The following is a 19862-nucleotide window of genomic DNA, read 5'->3' as shown; positions in this document are numbered from 1 at the left end:
AGTGTGTTGTAGCAGCTGTTTATATCAATAACACCAGCTGGTCAAGCCCAGGACACTTCCACACTAATTAGATACATCATTTAAAATGTAAACATATTATCCGATAACTATTCATTCTGATAAGATTCATTTTAATACATTAATTGTTAGTTTTGTTATGTTTTTTATTTTCTATTGTCTTGTTTTATAGCAACAAATATGTGTAATATTTAATGCAAAATAAACTAATTTAAATTAGCTACAAATGTATTGAATTGAGAGCTCTTTCTTACTTCTGGGAATCCTTCAGGGCTGACCTCTGATCCCAACTCTGAGACAGACAGACAGACAGACAGACAGACAGAATAATAGTACTGTCTGAAATAATGTAAAAGTGTTTTTGACTCCAGTTTACTCAGGTCTGTTTTTATTGAGTTGAGGAGACAATTGAAAGACAGTATAGAGCGCAGTAAATAAGATACGCTGGGTGTCAACATGTCTAATGTGCTGTTTATTCTGTGTAATGAGGGACATTCATGTGCACGCTATGATGCTGCATCTACAACAGACAAAGAAGAACATTCTGGACTCATATATATGATTCTCTCTCCTCATTTAGGTTTGTTCCTCTCCGGTGGATCTGAGATGAATGATGTCTTTATTCCTGAAGGTGTCCAATGCTGGACCAACCTGGAGGACAGAGAGGGGGAGATAGAAAGGGAGATGCGAGGGAGAGATATAGAGATAGAAAGGAAGATAGACAGAGAGACAGATTATGAGGGGACCAAGAAATGAAAGTGTGGTAAATATACACATAATTCTCTCCTGATCACGTCGTTCTTTCTATAGAATTCTGTCCGTCTGTCCGTCCAACAGACAGCATATTGTAGTTTATCTGTGTGAACTGATCTGGAAGCTGTTCAGATTCCCAGTATATAGTAGACAAGATGTTACTACAGACTCGATCCGGGAACCCTTAAAAAAAGAACTACTGCAGAATAATCTTGATAAATCTTGAGAGATTACTACTGACAGCTCTGAGAACATACAGTACACATACATCTGAGATAACAGGACAGACAGACACAGACAGACAGACACACAGAGACGGTGATAGAAGAGAGTTCTTGGAGCGAGCAGGAAGCGTGCGCGACGTGCCGCTGGACTCTGCTCTGTGTTTGTTGTGTTTCAGGACGAAGAGAAACAAGGATGAGAGGGAGAGATGACAAGATAAACAAACAAAATGATGAGCACATGAAAGGAGGAGAGGAGAAGAGGAGAGCATATACCTCCCTGGGATAATGATCTGATAAATGTTTCATGAGGCTATAACGCTATGCGAACTCTCTCTCTCTCTCACACACACACACACACACACACACACACACACACACACACACACACACACACACACACACATTTTGACAGAAAACAGTGTTTATGACCAGTAAAGATGAGCGAGAGAAAGCGTGTGTTCTCAGGTCAGAGTTTTAGAACGTTAAGCCATGATAAGCTGTTTACTTATAACAGGTTTCTATGGAGAGGAAAACGCTTAACGCTCATTTTGACTTTTTTGTTTTGTTTTTCTGTTTGTTTTGGCAGTAGACAGTATTTATGGACAGTAAGATGAGAAAGAAACTGTTCTATATGTCTGAATGAAAAACATAGCAGCTGCAAATCATGTAGAGGTACAAGCCTTACTTTGAATCAGAGGATATACGAGACGGCGAAGAGAAATGAGAAATGATATCAAAAGAAAAAGAATCTTAAAGAACCATCTACAGTGTGTGAACATTATGAGATTAATCTCACAATGTTCACACTGCAGCTTATAGAGATGGTACCTTAAAACCACTTAAATTAACTTTAATTAGTAAACTTGACTGCGGTCAGCTCTGTACTTAATCTGCTCTTTATTCCCCTCTACACCAAATCTCTTCGCTGAAAATAGCCGATCTACAATCTTGTAGATGGGATTTTTTTCAGTTTATGTTCCCCCACAAGTAGGGATGCTAGGGTTCAAGTGGTTAAAACAATTAGCAAGGCAGTGGTTTACAGTGATTTTAGAACAGCTAAGGGGCATTCTTAGGCGGAGTTGTAGGCCTACTACGTCAGTGTTTCTAAACCTTTTTGGGGCCAGTGCCCCCTATCCAAATATCCAGGTCCCTTGCCACACTCAATTATAAACATTGCTCTGGATAGGAGCATCTGCTAAATCAATTGTAAATTGTGTTTTGCAGGTGATAATCGGCAGTATTTTTTAGGTGGTCTGGGCAGCCATCAAACCAGGGGCCTCACCAAGTCACCAAGTGAGTAATGAGCGCTATGTCTGCATACCTGTGTGAATTGTGGCATCTTCCACAGTGCGGGTGTGTGTGGCAGAGGTCTACTCTTCCTCAGCAGACTGGTCCTTGTCTCTGAAATGTGACCTAGCTTAGACTACGTACACGAGCACACACACACACACACACACGCACGCACACACACACACACACACACACACACACACACACACACACACACACACACACACACACACACACACACACACACACACACACACACACACACACACACACACACACACACACAAGGGTAAGATAACAAAAACATTCTGGTTAGAGCTAGGAAACATTCCAGTTGTGCTGTTGCTGACCTTTAGACCTATCTCTGAGTGAGTAGTGTTATCCTTTTTAACATTATTGTATAACTGTACCTCTGTACTTTTTGCAAAATGTATTCAATCAATATTATTTTGTACAGCTGCTTTCATTTTTGTACACAGATGCTTAGACACTTGCAAAAGCGTCAGTCTGTCAGTTTCACATCCTGTGGAAAGACCCTAAATGGTTATAAAACTCATCTCAACAAGCATTCATGAAAGAATGCTTTTACACAAAAACTATACTGGGACCAATAACAGCGTGGGGCTTCATGTGGCCATTGGTTATCGTTGCTGTCAGGCAGAAACATCTTATCTCCATATTACATTGGCTGCCAAAAACGCAGATCTGCATTCTTTTTTTCTTTTTTTTCCTTTTTTTAGATTTGACCCAAAGACCAAGGAGATATGATTTTTCAAAGATTTAGACTCCCATCCACTTCCTTGTTAACTTAAAACTTAAAAATTCTGTATCTCGGCTCCTAAATACTTTTATTTTTTCATTGAAAAAGTCTGGCAGTCTACTGTAGAAAATAAATAAATAATTCTGGCAGCCAATGTGTTAACCCTTTGTGTTTTTTCGTAAATTAATGCCCTACTTGATCATACAACGTCGCACACAAAAATATCAAAAACAGCAGATCTGCAATTTTTTCTAATTTTGAATTTGAATCCTGAAAAGTAACAATTTTGGACGTAATGAGGTTTCCACCTGGCAGAGATGATATCAGACTCAGAGTAGTCTATGATGCCAGGCGTCTATGACATATCTATGACGCCATAACTCCATATTTGGGTAAAGGTTTAAGCCCCAATGTCTTACTCTTATATACGGCCTTTGGCTCTGAAAGAGGCTAGCCGATTACTTCATTTGGAGAATCCGAGCCCCATTGACTTTCATGATAAAAATAAAAAACAAGCGTACAGAATATAATATTATGTTCCAGTTGTTACGGGTCCATTTGGTTCCATTTCTACACTGTAAGAGTTACAGACCTGTAAGTGTCCATTTGGAACCCCCTCAAGGAACACAGAGAGTCCCTGGACCCCACTTTGAAAACCACTGTTCTATATACTTAGAAGTATTTAACTTTTAGTTATTCTTTGTTCTTAGTTAAACTAAAAGTGAAATACTTATAAGTATATAGAACAGTGGTACACTATAATATCATATTTCATTAATTAACCAGGTTATTTATACCAGCCCTAGATCCACTGACTATGTGTGTGTAAATATTATTACAAACAGCAGTTACAGGACATCAAGCTCATGGAATGCAGAGCGTGTCAATTTAAGAGCAATCACGTTTAGATGAAAGCATCAGCATTATCTTGAAGGCTCCAGCCCTTCGAGATGTGCCTGTGCATCTACTTGCGGAAACGTTTAAAGAGCGGATGGATGTTCTTGCTTGCCAGGGAGGCTTTGCTACTCCGACCGTGGTGGTACTCCATGTAGACTGTGTCATCTGCACCTGATAAGGAGCTCATGGTGCCTAGTCGCCTCGAGAACTGTGGTCGCACGCCCACCTCCCCCGTCTCCACTTCCTCCTCAGCATCCAGGTCTGAAGCAGCCAATACCTTCTGTAGCAGTTCATACTGCTCTTCCCTGGACGAAAACATAAGGTCTACCTCCTCCATGCCTGCCATCTTAGTGATCACCTTGAAGCTATAGCCTTGGTCTACCAGGAACCTCTGCCTCTTGGTGGAGTAAGCCATTTCTTGGGTGTCCTGGGACACCAGGGAATAGAAGTTTGCATTGTACTCCTCTGCCACCATCGATTTCTTGGCCCTGAGCACTCTGCCGAGCCTCTGGGCCTCTTGTCTGCGGGATCCACCGTGAGATGAAATCTGAATCAGAACATTAGCCTCTGGCAAGTCAAACGAAGTGTCTCCAACCTTGGAGATGAAGATGGTGTTGATCTTGGGGTTGTGTTTGAAGTTCTGCAAGATCTGCATACGTTCCCCCTGGGAGGTGGGGCCATAGATATATGGCTTCTTTAGGCGGATGGCATATTCCTTCAGGGCAAAGACATTATCGGCAAAGACGATGATCTTGTCATTGCGTCGTTCATGGTAGCGAATAAGATACTGACAGGCACGGAACTTGTTGGGGTTCATGGTGTAGAGCAGGATACGTTTCTTGGTCTTAATGGCCAAGTATTCTCTGTAAAACTCGGGAGACATGGGGCACCACACCTCAGCACATTGGACCTTGGCAATATAGCCGTTGTTCTGCAACTCCATCCAGTTGGCTTCAAACAACTTTGGCCCAATCAGGAAGTTGAGGTCCACAATTTTGTCATCTTCCCTGACCAGTGTGGCGGTGAGACCCAGCTTGCAGTGGGCCTGCACAATGGTCAGAACACGACGGAACATCTTGGCAGGGATGGTGTGAACCTCATCCAGGATAATTAGTCCCCACTCCTGGCTACGCATCCACTCCATAACCCTCTCCGCCTCCCAGGATCGCTTGGTCGTGTGGCCCAGCATAGAGTAAGTGCTGATAGCCACAGAGCAACCGATGGGCTTGTCTTTGGCGTCCGACGTAAATCTGCAGATCTGCGAGTCGCTAATGGTGGACCACAACTTGAACTGGGACTTCCATTGCTCTACTGACACCGAGGAGTTGCCAAGCACCAGGCAGCGTTTACGCACTGTGCACGCAGCCGTCACGCCCACCAGAGACTTGCCCGCTCCGCAAGGCAGCACGATGACTCCAGAGCGAGCGCGGCCATTGCCAAACATCTTGCGCAGGCTCTTCTCTTGGTAGGGCCGTAACACTGCGGTGGGCTTCAGGTCCATGTTTATGTCTGGGTTGACCGTATCGTTACGAAAGTCATACTCGGCCAGAAGAGGGTACTCAAGCTGGATGCAACGCTTCTGCAGCTCTTCAATCATCTCCTGTCGGATTTCAAAGGACACAGTATGAGTCTCCTCTTCCTCCTCGTCTTCCTTATCCATCTGCTCGTAGTAGCTGAAAATGTCCTCGGGAACCTGAGGTGTTGAACTTTGTCCTTCAGCCGTCAGCTGGGAGGTGGATGCCCCTCCCTTGTCCTGTATGGACTTGGAGATCGCAGATTTACTGTGGATAACCTCAGTGATGAGCTCAGTGTCTCCTCCCTCGACAGTACGGAGACGGCATTCGCGGATCACATTGTCCTGCAGGATGCGCTGAATCACATCAGGGAAGGCACTCTCAACAAAGTACCTGTTGTGCTTGAGCACCAATTTCACTTTGCCATAGCTCATTGTACAAAGCTTGATGAACTGCACGATGCCATCAGGCACAGATGTTTTGCTGAGTTTCTGCAGGTATTCCACAATGTCGGAGGTCTGCAGTCCTACACTGACAGCTGCATAGAGGGAATAAGCTGTCAGCTTGTATTCATGGACATGGGTGGGCCTGCACACAGGCTCCGCAATCGCCACTAAGAAATCTTGCGCATATTTATAAACGGGTGAGAAGGCCTCGAGGAAAATGTGTCCATCTGGAGCCACCCAGAGGGGACGTGCGGAGTGATCATTCTTCAGGAGCATCTGGGCGCGGTAGTCTTTGGCCCCATACTCATCTAGTTTGATAGCGGACTCGTCCACCTGTTTCCCTGCAGCTGCAGGTATGGTCTCCTCAGACTCACTGCCTATTGCCTCCTCATCGTCCTCCTCATAGATACGCTTTCTGGACTTCTTGTCTCGATCTCCTTTGTCCTTTTTCCCCATTTCAGCAGCGTTCGAATAACTCTCTTTCAGGTTTTTAAATTGTAATAATAATGTAATAAAATAGCTGACACCCTTAGGATTCGAGAGGAGTCCCACAAAGCCCAGCTATGATCACAGCCATGTTAACATCACGACCAGCGTGTCCGCACTCTTTGACCTAACTAAGTTGTCATCGTGTTTAAGTAAAGTTAGGTTAGCGTCATCATGGTGATGTAGGGTTAGATCAGGGTTGTCATGGAGACGTTTGGTTAGGGCCTAACCCAACCTGCCTAACCTAGGCTAACCCAGCCTACTGTACACTGATAATCGGCTGACTCGTTAACCAGATCCAAAGCCACTGCGAGAATATGCTTTAGGCTGTGCTAACCAACTATTACTGGATTCTCTTCGATGCTTCTCGTCCTTGTATATGTGATCCGTGATTAACTGGTTAAGCTAATCGTCCTGGTACTCTGGAGAGAGTTAGGATGATCCTCGAGCGTCGTTGAGCATCCAGGGTGCTTTATACTGTTGGAGGTGGCCCTTAATGTCACTACGGTGATGTCAGGTAGTGTCAGACATATCCATATATGGAGCAGGCTATGTCAGTTATGCCCAAATCTGGGACTATGATGTCAGTCCTGGATGTTTCGGTTATCTCCATATATGGAGTTCCCAGGAGGGGTGTTCTGATGTCAGAGCTAGGTACGTTTAAGAATCTCCCTTTCTAGAGATTCTATGCTGTCAGTCTTCGGTCGATCGTCTCCATTTATGGGGATCTCTATATCGGGCTACTGCTGGCAAGTATGCCCTGAACGTTCGCAACAGCTGCCCCATGGATTTCCTGTGGAAATAGGTAAAAAATCCAAGAACGTTCCCCCACAGATTTGCTGTGAGAATACGTAAAAATCAGAGGACATTTTCTTGCATATGCCGCCAGTATTCGCCTGTGCCTCCATCTTTGTCTGCTCCGCATGTTTGACCCATCAGTACGTAAGTCCTTCAAGACAGACGCCTGTGCAGTCGCATAAATAACTCCTAGCAAATAAGTAGCCTAGCAAGCTTGCTGCTTGGCAGAAAAGGGAAATTCAAAAATATAAATTATTGTAAAGATTTGAAATAACATTTTAAAACACTGTGTCATGATTGTGCTGCCAGCAGGCAAGGAACTCAATCCCAGAATATGTTTTACGTCACCCACTGACAACTGTTATTTTTTATGAATTCATAACCTCAGACCCACCGTCCCTCCAGGCTATGGCCAGTCTGGAACTATTGATGACGTCGGTACTTGATAGCCAGTCTGGTGCTGTATGGATCTCCATATTTGGGAAAGACTGACATCAATAGCGAAGGCCACCCTGCCTGGAGGAGTTATGCGGCTCCACTGAGTGTCCCCTTCTAATCCTACGTTGAGTTTGTTTTGTAGACTTTGTGTGTTGGTTCTTTCTAGTCATATACCTTGTGTTTGTTCTGTAGACTTTGTATGTTGCTTCTTGCTCGCTGTTCCTCCAGCCAACGTTCAGCATACTGATGAGATATCAAGTCTGAGATAGGAGATGACGCCCTGATGGACAGAGAGATAGACAAAGACAGAGATAGACAAAGAGAGTGATAGACGTACAAACATACATTATTATATTATATTCCGGTACTGAATTATGCAGTATGTCATTGTGTTGTTGACTAGCATTTGTGAGTCGGTGTGTTGTAGAGAGGTGTGTCAGTGTGGTGTGTTGCAGTGTTGTGGCATTGTGTTCTGGCGTGGTGTGTCACCGAGTTGTGCCATTGTGGTGTGTTTCTATGTTGCCCCGTTGTATTGTGCCGGGGTGTGTCACTGTATGTGCCTTTGTTTGTGGCATTGTGTTGTGTTGTGTTGTGGTGTGGTGTGGTGTGGTGTGGTGTGGTGTGGTGGCTCACCGTGTAGTGCCATTGTGGTGTGGAGTGATGTGGCACTTTGTTGTGTTTTGGCTTGGCATGGTGTCTCACTGTGTTGTGGCTTGGCATGGCATGTTGTGTCACTGTGTTGTCTTGTGGTGTGGCATGACGTGTTGCTGTGTTGTGGCGTGTAGTGGTGTATCACTGTGTTGTGGCTTGGTGTGTCACTGTGTTGTGTTGTGTTGTGGTGTGGAATGGTATGTTGCTGTGTTGTGGCGCTTAGTGGTGTGTCACTGTGTTGTGGCCTGGTGTGTCACTGTGTTGTGCCGTGTGTGTGGCGTGTTATTTTGCCATACTGTGTTGCGGTGTTGTGTTCCATTGTACTGACCGTGTGGCTATGCCATATATCCTGTCAGAGGTCCCGCGGCCATCGGGTTGCCCTTGGCTGCTCCTGTGTGGGCTTGGCCGGGGAGGGCATGTGGAGGGAGCGCTCCCCTGGGAGAGTCGCTGTGCTCGATATACAGACAGCTCTCTGGTTGTCGCTACGCCCGACATCACAGCTTCCCTGTTCAACCTCACCCAGTCTGTCTCACCTTCAGCCACACTGCCTCCGCCATCTGATTGAACCTTCCAACTAGAGATAGCTGGGAGAGAGAGAGACAGACAGATGGAGAGAGGTTACTTCTCCAATCTAGTGCTGATGTTATGTTTGTGTGTGCCTGTCTCAACTTGTTGTCTCAATAAAGAAAACACAAGTTGACAACTATGCTATGTCTAACATGTCAAGTTAGTTACTATTGGTACTGTATCTGTATGTATGTACAGTATGTATGTATGTATGTATATGTATGTAGTTTATGGCATAATGTTTCTCTATCTGTATTTCTTTGTTGATGCTGCTATTTGTTTTAAGTGGATGCGCTAAACAAAAATGTGTTGCATGTTCCATACAGTGACAATAAACATCTTATCTTATCATATGTATTTCATATGTGTGTGTGTGTGTGTGTGTGTGTGTGTGTGTGTGTGTGTGTGTGTGTGTGTGTGTGTGTGTGTGTGTGTGTGTGTGTGTGTGTGTGTGTGTGTGTGTGTGTGTGTGTGTATGTGTATTGTGGGGAACTGATCAAAGCCAAACACAAAATGCAGGGTACAAGCCCACTTAAGGGTATTTATTTGACACCTTTTCAGATATATGACCCGCAGGCCCTTGGTATTACTTTTCATGTAACTTCAAATAATAAAGTCCAACTCAAAATTCACCCCGGGTCGGGGTATTTTCATGCATCACAATGTCTTTTTGTTCGGATCCGTGCGCCACAGCGTCACCGCTCAGTATCCATGCATTGTGCTCAGGTATGTGTGATTAACTCCCACAGGTTGCCTAGGAGTAAACAGAGAGCGTCCTTTAACACTACAATTCATAAACATTCAGTAATGTGCAGGAATAGTGGAGAATTGCCTTACCGCCTGTAGCACCCGTCCATTCACCAGGAGAGCCAATGCCAGACTGAGACAGAGTAGCCACTTTTGTAGATTGGTGCCACACCTAACCTGTCGTCGCAGCTGCGCTCAGTTGGGGCTGATTCATGATGGTGAGTGGCAGGTAACGCCCTTCTATGACGCTGCCCAGGCTGGTGCGCTCCCTGCGAGGTCTCCCTCTGTCTCTGTCCCATGGCCTCTCCCTGGTGTGGTGCTTACCTGACAGGCGGCATTGTGGCGATACTCCACATATCCCCCCCCTAAGCCCGCCGCTTGGTCCGGGGGCTTCCAGCTCCTCTACTTCATACATGCGGGACAGGGCGTCTGCGTGTGGAATGTCCTTCCCGGGCCGGTGCTCCACCTTGAAACAATAGTCTTGTAGCTCCAGGAACCACCGCGTCACTCTGGCGTTCCGGTCCTTGTTGGTGGCCATCCATTTTAGGGGTGCATGATCTGTAATGAGGGTAAAGGTACGGCCCCACAGGTAATAACGTAGGTGGTGAATAGCCCATTTCACCGCTAAACACTCTTTTTCTACTGTTGCATAATTTTTCTCATGGTCTAGTAACTTTCTGCTCACGTAGGTAATTGGATGCTCCTCGCCATCAAATACCTGTGCGAGGACCGCCCCCAACCCGGTGCCCGACGCGTCTGTGTGGAGGACGAAGGGCCGGCTGAAGTCGGGGGCTTTTAACACTGGCTCCTCACAGAGCGCGCTCTTCAAGGTCTGGAACGCGGCCTCCGTCTCGGCCGTCCAGACAATGTGGTTGGGGCGCTTTTGACAGGTCAGATCATACAGTGGGGCTGCAATAGTAGAGTAGTTTTTTACAAATTTTTGATAATAAGCCATGAGGCCAAGGAATGATTTTACTTGCTTTTTTGTCCTGGGCTGGGGCCATTCCCGAATCCGCTCCACTTTACGCGTCTGGGGCCGCACACACCCTCGTCCGATCGTGAAACCCAAGTAGTCGGTCTCCGTCAGGCCGATGCGGCACTTTTTGGCGTTGGCCGTCAGCCCGGCTTGTCTGAGCGCCCCGAGGATGGCGTGGAGGTGCTGCAGATGGAGGCTCCAGCTCGGGCTGTGGATCACGATGTCGTCCAGGTAAGCGGCAGCGTAGTCTCGGTGGGGGCGGAGTACACGGTCCATCAGCCGTTGGAAAGTGGCGGGCGCGCCATGGACTCCGAACGGCAGCACCGTGTATTGGAACAGCCCGTCGGGCGTGGAGAACGCTGTCTTCGCCTTGGCCCGGTCCGTCAGCGGCACCTGCCAGTAGCCCTTGGTCAGGTCCAGCGTGCTGACGAACCGGGCCGGGCCCAGGCGCTCGATCAGTTCATCCACTCGGGGCATCGGGTATGCGTCAAAGGCGGAGACGTCATTCAATTTTCGAAAGTCATTACAGAAGCGCAGCGTCCCGTCTGGCTTCGGCACTATCACGATCGGGCTGGACCATGGACTGTAGGACTCCTCGATAACTCCCAACTCTAGCATCTGGGCCACCTCTTCTTTAATGGCAATTCGTCTGGCTTCAGGGATTCGATACGGCCGCTGGCGCACTATTTTCCCAGGGTCCGTGCGTATATCGTGCCTGATGAGCGTGGTTCGGCCGGGGAGTTCGGAGAAGATGTCCCGGTTCCGCCCCAGCAGGTCCTTGATGTCCTGTGTCTGGGCTGGGACGAGGTCTTCTCCTATGGGCACCGGGGGCAACGTCTGCGCGGGCACGGTGGTCATCAGCGCGGGCAGCGGTAGTCGGGGGGCTGAGATCCACTTCTTCAAGATGTTGACATGGTAGATTTGGTAGCCTTTTCGTCTGCCGGGCTGGCTCACCCGATAGTCCACGGGCCCCATCTTCTCCACGACCTCGTATGGTCCCTGCCACTTCGCCAGGAATTTGCACTCCGAGCTGGGGACCAACACCAGGACCTTCTCTCCCACCTGGAACTCGCGGAGCGTGGCGCCTCGATTGTATATGCGAGCCTGGTCCCGTTGCGCTTTTTCCATATGCTCTCGTACCAGGGGCCATATGGTCTTCGCCCGGGCTTGGAGACGCTCCACGTGTTCCACCACACTGCGGTGGGGAGAAGGCTGGCGCTCCCAGGCTTCCTTGGCGATGTCCAATAGGCCACGGGGCCTCCGGCCATACACCAGCTCAAATGGTGAGAACCCCGTGGACGATTGTGGTACCTCTCTGATGGCAAAAAGCACATACGGAATCAACTGGTCCCAGTCTTTCCCGTCCACATCAGTTAGTTTTTTCAGCATTTTTTTTAAAGTTTGATTAAACCTCTCGACTAAGCCGTCCGTCTGTGGGTGGTAGACGGAGGTGCGAATGCGCTTCACCTTCAGCCATTTATACAGTTGTGACATTACTCGGGACATGAAACAGGTGCCTTGATCCGTTAGTACTTCCTCTGCTATGCCCACTCGACTAAACAGCATCAACAACTCGTGGGCCACCGCTTTAGCCGAGGCCGCCCGCAGGGGAATGGCCTCGGGATATCGAGTGGCATAGTCTAGTATCACTAAGATATAGCGGTGACCGCGACTGGATTTTGGCAATGGGCCCACAATGTCCATGGCAAGGCGTGAAAAAGGCACTTGGATTATCGGCATTGGTACCAGAGGATTATGAAACGTGGGCCGTGGAGCGGTCTTTTGACATTCCGAGCAACCCTTGCAAAAGTCTTCTACTGCCCGCTTAACCCCGGGCCAGTAGAAGCGGGCCAATATGCGCTCGTATGTCTTCTGTATTCCTAAGTGCGCTCCTAGTTGGTGCGTGTGTCCTAAATATAACACCCGTGACACATATTCTCTTGGTACCAGTAGTTGCTCGACTAGGTCCCCCCCCTTGTCCAACACACCCCGATATAACAAGTCTTTTTTTACAAGGAAGAATGGGGGATTCAATTCACTCACCCCCTCACATTTCTTTCCGTCGATGGCGGCCACGTTCCGGCACGCCATGTCCAGATTCGGGTCGGTCCACTGCGCCGTGGCGAACCCCCCAGCCCGGGGTGGTTCGAGAGCTTCGGCGCCGGGGAATTCGGCGAAGGGGTCCGCAACATCAGCGGGGCCCGCGGCCCCCTGGCTTGACGTGGCCTGTGTGTCCTCCACCTCCCGTCTCTGGTCTTTTCCTCTCCTCTCATCTCTCTCGTCTCTCTCGTCTCTCTCACCTCTCTCGCCTCTCTCATCTCTCGCGTCTCTCTTGTCTCCCCCATCCCCTGCCGGGGAGCTGTCACTCAGGCCGGCCGGCGTGGTGGCGCGGAACGCGGGGCAGGCGTGGAGCGCGCCTGGAGGCGCCGGGCGCGGGGCGCGTCGGCGACGGTGGCGGGCTGTGCCGCGTAGTAGGCCGGGGTCCCAGTACCGGGCGAAGAGGACGCAGTCGGCGCCGATCAGCAGTGGCACGGGCAGGTTGGGCACGACCCCGGCTGGCACCACTGCGTCCCCCCGGGGCGTCTGGACGCGGAGCTGTGTCACCGGATAGTGACGCACATCGCCATGGACACAGGTTACTGGAACGGTGGTGGAGCTGAGCTTTCCGGCCAGGTCTGCTCGTACGAGAGTCACCGCGCTGCCGGAATCGAGCAGGGCGTGCGTGTCGGTTCGGCCAATCTTCACGGGCAGGCGCGTCTGGCGGTGAGGGCTGGTACCGGTGTGCAAACAGGGCCGCGCGCTGTCGGAGCTGGCTGCGGTCCCCATGGAAACGTCGCGCTCTCTCTCGGGACACGACCAGGATATGTGGTCCGCCTGTCCACAGACATAGCAGCGGCGTTGATGTGGGCCTCGGGTGGGCCCTTCGGCCACCGCGGCCTCGGTCCGGGCGGCAGGTGGGTTCGGTGGCGTCGATCTTCGACGGTCGCGGCCGGGCTTCTCCTCTCCAGGGCCCTTGGCGGCTTCGGTGCGCGTGGTCCTCATCATGTCCACGCTCACTTGGTGGTTCTCCAAGAGGGCCACGAGTGCCTCCAGTGAACTCGGACTCACTTGGGAGGCGTATCTGCGGGCGTCAGGCGGCAACGAACGTATGCATCGGTCGATCACTAAGCGGTCGATGATAGGTGGATCTCCCCCGGTGGTAAGCCAGCTATGGGCGCTGCGCAGTAGAGCCGCCACCTGCGGTCGGGGTGGAAAGGCCGAGTTGTAGGCCCAGCTGTGGTAGCGCTGCGCTCGAGCTGGGAGGCTGTAGCCCTGGGTGGCGAGGATGGCGTCCTTCAGTTTCCTGTAATCTCTGGCATCGGCGAGGGTTAAGTCCCGGCACACACGCTGGGCCTCGCCGGTGAGGAATGGGGCCAAGAGTGAGGCCCAGTCTCCGACTGGCCACTTCTCTCGGGCTGCGGTGCGCTCAAACACCTCCAGGTACGCTTCAATATCATCTTCTGGTGTCAATTTAGTGAGTACTTCTCTAGGGGCGCGTGTGCTAGCCACATCACGGCTAATTCTGTCAATTAATTTTTGTACCGCTGTCTGCAAATCTGTTTGGCTCCTCAACAGGGCCGTAAGTGCGTTGGCCTGCTCCATGTTTTTTTTTTTGGGGTTTGGCGTGGATCAGAATACCCGTATTCTCCACCAAATGTGGGGAACTGATCAAAGCCAAACACAAAATGCAGGGTACAAGCCCACTTAAGGGTATTTATTTGACACCTTTTCAGATATATGACCCGCAGGCCCTTGGTATTACTTTTCATGTAACTTCAAATAATAAAGTCCAACTCAAAATTCACCCCGGGTCGGGGTATTTTCATGCATCACAATGTCTTTTTGTTCGGATCCGTGCGCCACAGCGTCACCGCTCAGTATCCATGCATTGTGCTCAGGTATGTGTGATTAACTCCCACAGGTTGCCTAGGAGTAAACAGAGAGCGTCCTTTAACACTACAATTCATAAACATTCAGTAATGTGCAGGAATAGTGGAGAATTGCCTTACCGCCTGTAGCACCCGTCCATTCACCAGGAGAGCCAATGCCAGACTGAGACAGAGTAGCCACTTTTGTAGATTGGTGCCACACCTAACCTGTCGTCGCAGCTGCGCTCAGTTGGGGCTGATTCATGATGGTGAGTGGCAGGTAACGCCCTTCTATGACGCTGCCCAGGCTGGTGCACTCCCTGCGAGGTCTCCCTCTGTCTCTGTCCCATGGCCTCTCCCTGGTGTGGTGCTTACCTGACAGGCGGCCTTGTGGCGATACTCCACAGTATGTGTATGTGTATGTGTATGTGTGTGTGTGTGTGTGTGTGTGTGTGTGTGTGTGTGTGTGTGTGTGTGTGTGTGTGTGTGTGTGTGTGTGTACTGTATGTTATGTATTATGTATGATCTATCCATCCATCCATCCATCCATCCATCCATCCATCCATCCATCCTTACCCTGTGCCACTCCTCCATCAGATCCAATGGTTCTGATTCCATAAGTGAATCCCGTATCAGGACAGACCAGAGCTCTGGAGCGACTCTGACCCAGAGATGACTGCAGACAGAGACATCAACATCTTACATTTCCATTTTTATACTGTTGTAAACCTTGGTGTGACATCTCTTTACAGTACATATCCCCTGTAGTTTAACACAACATCACATACAAGGCCTTTCCTTATCAACGCAACACTGAGATAACGATTCAAGTTTCACATTAGACAGCCATGACACAAACAACAGAACAGAATATAACCCCATGGGATTACTGTAGGATGCAAATGAGAACAAAATGCGCTACTACAGTAACTCACTTGTAGCATCTTAAGATACATAGACAAGGGGGAGCATACCTAGTATGTTCCCTCCGCCATGTGCTCCCTGAAACAACTTAACCCAATCCCTATCTTAACCCCAACCCCCAAATCGAGGGAACATAGGACTGAGGGAACATAGGGTGACCCTGAATGAGGACTGAAAAACGCTCTAAGGGACCTATTTTGCGCATCTTAAATTAAGATGTGCAAAATAGGGCCCTTAGAGCATTGGCCACGCTGGAAGGTCTTAAGTTAAGACATAAGATGGATAACGTGGCCAATGCTGTTTCCTATTTCGAGGATGGTAAAAATGCCTGAATTAGTCATTACTATTCAGGGCCATTCACCGCATAGTGCCTTGGTACAAGGGCATTTTACTTTTTGATTGATTGATTGAATACTTTATTAACAGTTTGTGAAAAGAACAGCAGTACGATTATACAATGATGCTAAAAGGATTACATAAAAAAGCCCTGAGGGCTTGTTTCATCGTGGTCCTATGTATTCAATTCATAAAAAGACATTTAAAGACATACAAACCGTCCTCAAAATAGCGAAAAAGCATTGGCCACACCTCCAGGTCTTAAATTAAGAAAAAATAGGGCCCTATACTCTGTTTAACACTATTTAACACAGTTGAATGGGGTCTAACACTGTTCAACACAGTTTCACACTGCCATCTAGTGGAAAATTGAAAAGCAAGATGATGACAAAATATAATGGGATTGATTGGCAGGCAGTTATATCAGTTATGGATACATTCATTGATGATTGTGTTGAAACTCTATTGAAAAGAGATACTTAGAAAGGGATAGTCATTGAATTATAATTTATTTAGCCGTCAAGCTGTCATATATCAAATATACTGACTAGAGTAGACCTCCCTCTAGACCTGTGGTTCTCAAACTTTTTCATGTCAAGGACCCCCAACTTGACACTTATTAGCCCGTGGACCCCCATTTGAAAAGATATGCCAGGCAGGGACTCCCATAAGAGAAGATTTTTACGGCTCTAGCAGTGATTCTCAACCATTTTAATTTCAAGGACCCTTCAGTTTGACATGCATTAAGCTACATTAATGTAATTGGGTAATTGGTAATCTCTGGGACCCCAATTTACATTGTAAAATCAATGTTAATTTAGAGTACAAATGGAACCAAATGGACCCTAACGGGTCCATGTGGTTTCATTCGTACACTCTCAGAGTTACAGACCCATAAGGGTCCATTTGGTTCCTAACTATCCATCATTTAGCTGGGGACCCCCTGGAACTCCCTCAAGGACCCCTGGGGGTCCCCGGACCCCACTTTGAGAACCAATGCTCTACACTAGTATAATAACCACTAGTTTGGTTTAGTTTAGTTTAGTTCAGTTTAGTTAATTGGTTCTTACCCTGATCAGCAGTGGATTGTTCAGCATGGAATCTCTGACGGTGCCAACATGAGCAGAATGCATCTCTCCTCCCTGATGAAGAGAAGAATATTATTATCAATAGGCCTATTATCTGTCATCCTAAAGCTGCTTCTTTCTTTCATAAACCTTCCTTTCCAGGCCATCTGTAATCCATTCTTCATCTATCCAATCAATCAATCAATCAATCAATCAATCAATCAATCAATCAATCAACCAATCAACCAATCAATCAATCAATCAATCAATCAGTCAATCAATCAAAACTTTGTTCAGGACAAAAACGTCACAAAACATATCCCTCTATTCTATTCATCTAGTTTAGATTTAAATCATTGCTACAGTGAGTGAGTAGAAATTGCTCCATTACTACTAATATGTGGAATGGAAACAAGCCTTATCAGGGATTTTTGTGTTATCCTTTTAGCATCATTGTAATATCATACCACTGTACAATTTGCAAACTGTTAATAAAGTATTCAATCAATAAATCAATCAGTACGTTACTAATCTAACTATAGCCTGCTATAGCTACTAATTTAACCGAGTAGTGATAGTGGTGAGTATGATAGATACAATACAAAATTAACACAAAAACACGGAATAGCTTTGGATCAAGACTATCATAGATGTATTTTATCGGTCTTGATATTTGCATATTATCAAAATAGATAGAATACATCTATGATAGTCTTGGTAGCAATGGGCAGCATTTCAGTTTAGCTTTTAGTTTGTTTTGGACCTCGCGTTTTAGTAACCTCAAACATCTGGACAGCTCAGAAAGAGTAGCCTATGACTCATTAAGTAATCATTTGCTCTTGTTTACATAAAACTCCAAACTGAATGAAGTGATTAATTAGATTACATATAGGCTAGTTTATCAGTGTATCAGTTAAACTCTACCTGTAGCTGCTCTGCTGTTGTTGCTGCTGCTGCTGCTGCTCGGACCTCCTTTGTTGTTGCTATGGAAACAGACGCTAAACAATGAAGTCACTGAAGACAACTTTAAACTTTAAAGCGTGAGAAAAACACACAAAAAAACACATTACAACTAAAACACATTACCTATACTCAGTGGTGTAAAGTAACTATAAGTACATTTACTCAAGTATTGTACCTTTTTTTTTTTTTTTTTTTACTTTACTGGAGTATTTCCAGTTTTCAGTAGCCAACTTTTACTTCTACTCCACTACATCTCAGAGGCAAATATTATACTTTTTCTCCACTACAATTATTTGAAAGCTTTATAGTTACTTTGAAGATTTTGATTATTATTACAAAACACACATTACTTCAATTTCGGCCATTTGAAAATAGCCGTTCTACAAGCTCACAATGCGTCGCCATGTGACGCATTGTGAGCTTGTAGATCTGCTGTTTTCAAAAGATTTGTAAACATTTTATACATTTTGAAAACTTGTGAAATGGGGACATTCTGCACAATGCATGAGTACTTTCTACTTTTGGTACTTTAAGTACATTTTAATACCAATACTTTTGTACTTTTACTCAAGTACATTTTGAATTCCAGACTTTTACTATTTCTACATCGCAGTATTGATACTTTTACTTGACAAAACACCACTGATCTTCTAACGTTAATCTGCTTTACAAGCACAACACATAACCTTAACATGTAGTAAATACACCCTCCGACCAGCAGGTGGCAACAGCAGGGTTAAGCTAACCAGTTTGTGAGTTGACGCATGCGCTGTAGAATACAGGAAGTAAACAAACACTTCCACGCTGCCTCGTTGTTTACGTGAGTATTTCTGTCCTTTTTCTATAAAGTATCATTTACTATTGTGTTATAATGTAGTTATTTAGTGGAATAGCTTTTATCCAGAGTGACTTACAAAGGGCAACATTAGAGTAAATTACATGAACCCTTGTCAACAAACGACATAAATTGCTTCTAAGTAACTTAACTGTCTAAAAACAACATGTAATCTACATCCTTAGCTTCTGTGCACATCTAAATATCACATATAACATGCGAACAAGTAACCAGCATACATGTAACAACTCGCATCTCCTTCAAAACCGTCCTAAACGAATACCTACAGGTGGCTGCAATTCTAAACTGGCCCCTGTAAAAGCCTAGCCTACGTTTTAAATCCTATTAGCTGACCTTGTATTGAACTGTCATGTGCTTTTTTTGCAAACTTCTAATAAAGTATTCAATCAATCAATCTATGAAAGAAATAGATACAAGAAGTACATGGAATGAGGAATGTAGATAACGCCTGTGTGTGTGTGTGTGTGTGTGTGTGTGTGTGTGTGTGTGTGTGTGTGTGTGTGTGTGTGTGTGTGGAAAGTGGTACTCAAATGTTGTACTTACGTAAAAGTATCAATAAATACTGCGATGTAGAAATACTCCATTACAAGTAAAAGTCCAGGGAGAGTATAGGGGAGTGAAAGTACAAAATGTTCTTATTGGCATAAGAAATGTACTTAAAGTACCAAAAGTAAAAGTACTCATTTTGCAGAATGTCCCATTTCACAAGTTTTCCACAAAAGAAAAGCAGATCTACATCTATTTTGATTATTATTGAGTCTAACGAGAGTATTATTGTTATTCTGACTGAACAGATCCATCCAGAAGTAATAAATAAGTAAATTAGTCTGTTTTTTACATTCAACCTAATGGACGGTTGATGTATCCGTTGTAGCAACAACTCATAATGTAATAACGGCTCATAATATAATAACCTAAATCCTAAGTATATTCCTATATTACATTATGAACTAGTTATTGCATTAGGAACTGTGAAAAAGGCCAGTTGAAGGCAGTGGAGTGTAGTTATTGCATTAGGAACCGTTATTACATTTTCAGTTGCTACACTGTTCATTTATGTTGATACTAGCTGATTGGATGTTTGGCATTTTTGTTGTCTCTTCTCTGATGCAAATTGCCAGTTTAACAACTTAAGCACTGTGCAATTTTCGTTTACAAATTTTCTGAAATAACCGATCTACAAGCTCACATTGTGAGCTTGTAGATTGGCTATTTCTCCCGCTATGACAGGCCCCAAATAGGA

General features: G+C 46.2%; 2 protein-coding genes across 2 annotated transcripts; both read right to left on the bottom strand.

Annotated features, from left to right (window-relative positions):
* Window positions 1-526: 526 nt before the first annotated feature.
* cfap77 (cilia and flagella associated protein 77) lies at window positions 527-17768 on the bottom strand. Its single transcript, XM_084055235.1, has 7 exons — window positions 17725-17768; window positions 16804-16875; window positions 15050-15149; window positions 8604-8859; window positions 7799-7904; window positions 2317-2418; window positions 527-669 (listed from the first exon to the last, which is right to left on the bottom strand). Exons 2-7 carry the CDS (start codon window positions 16864-16866, stop codon window positions 595-597), a joined length of 702 nt encoding a protein of 233 aa, XP_083911361.1. The 5' UTR covers window positions 16867-16875; window positions 17725-17768; the 3' UTR covers window positions 527-594.
* On the bottom strand, window positions 4010-6358 carry LOC311043851 (general transcription and DNA repair factor IIH helicase/translocase subunit XPB-like; the record flags this gene model as incomplete). Its single annotated transcript, XM_084055228.1, has 1 exon — window positions 4010-6358. One exon carries the CDS (start codon window positions 6356-6358, stop codon window positions 4010-4012), a length of 2349 nt encoding a protein of 782 aa, XP_083911354.1.
* Window positions 17769-19862: the final 2094 nt, after the last annotated feature.

Source organism: Gymnoscopelus microlampas (genome assembly GCF_963454915.1).
Source record: "Gymnoscopelus microlampas genome assembly, chromosome: 4".
NCBI lineage: Eukaryota > Metazoa > Chordata > Actinopteri > Myctophiformes > Myctophidae > Gymnoscopelus > Gymnoscopelus microlampas.
Note: the sequence above shows the minus strand (reverse complement) of the source record. Positions and strands in the feature narration are given on the sequence as shown.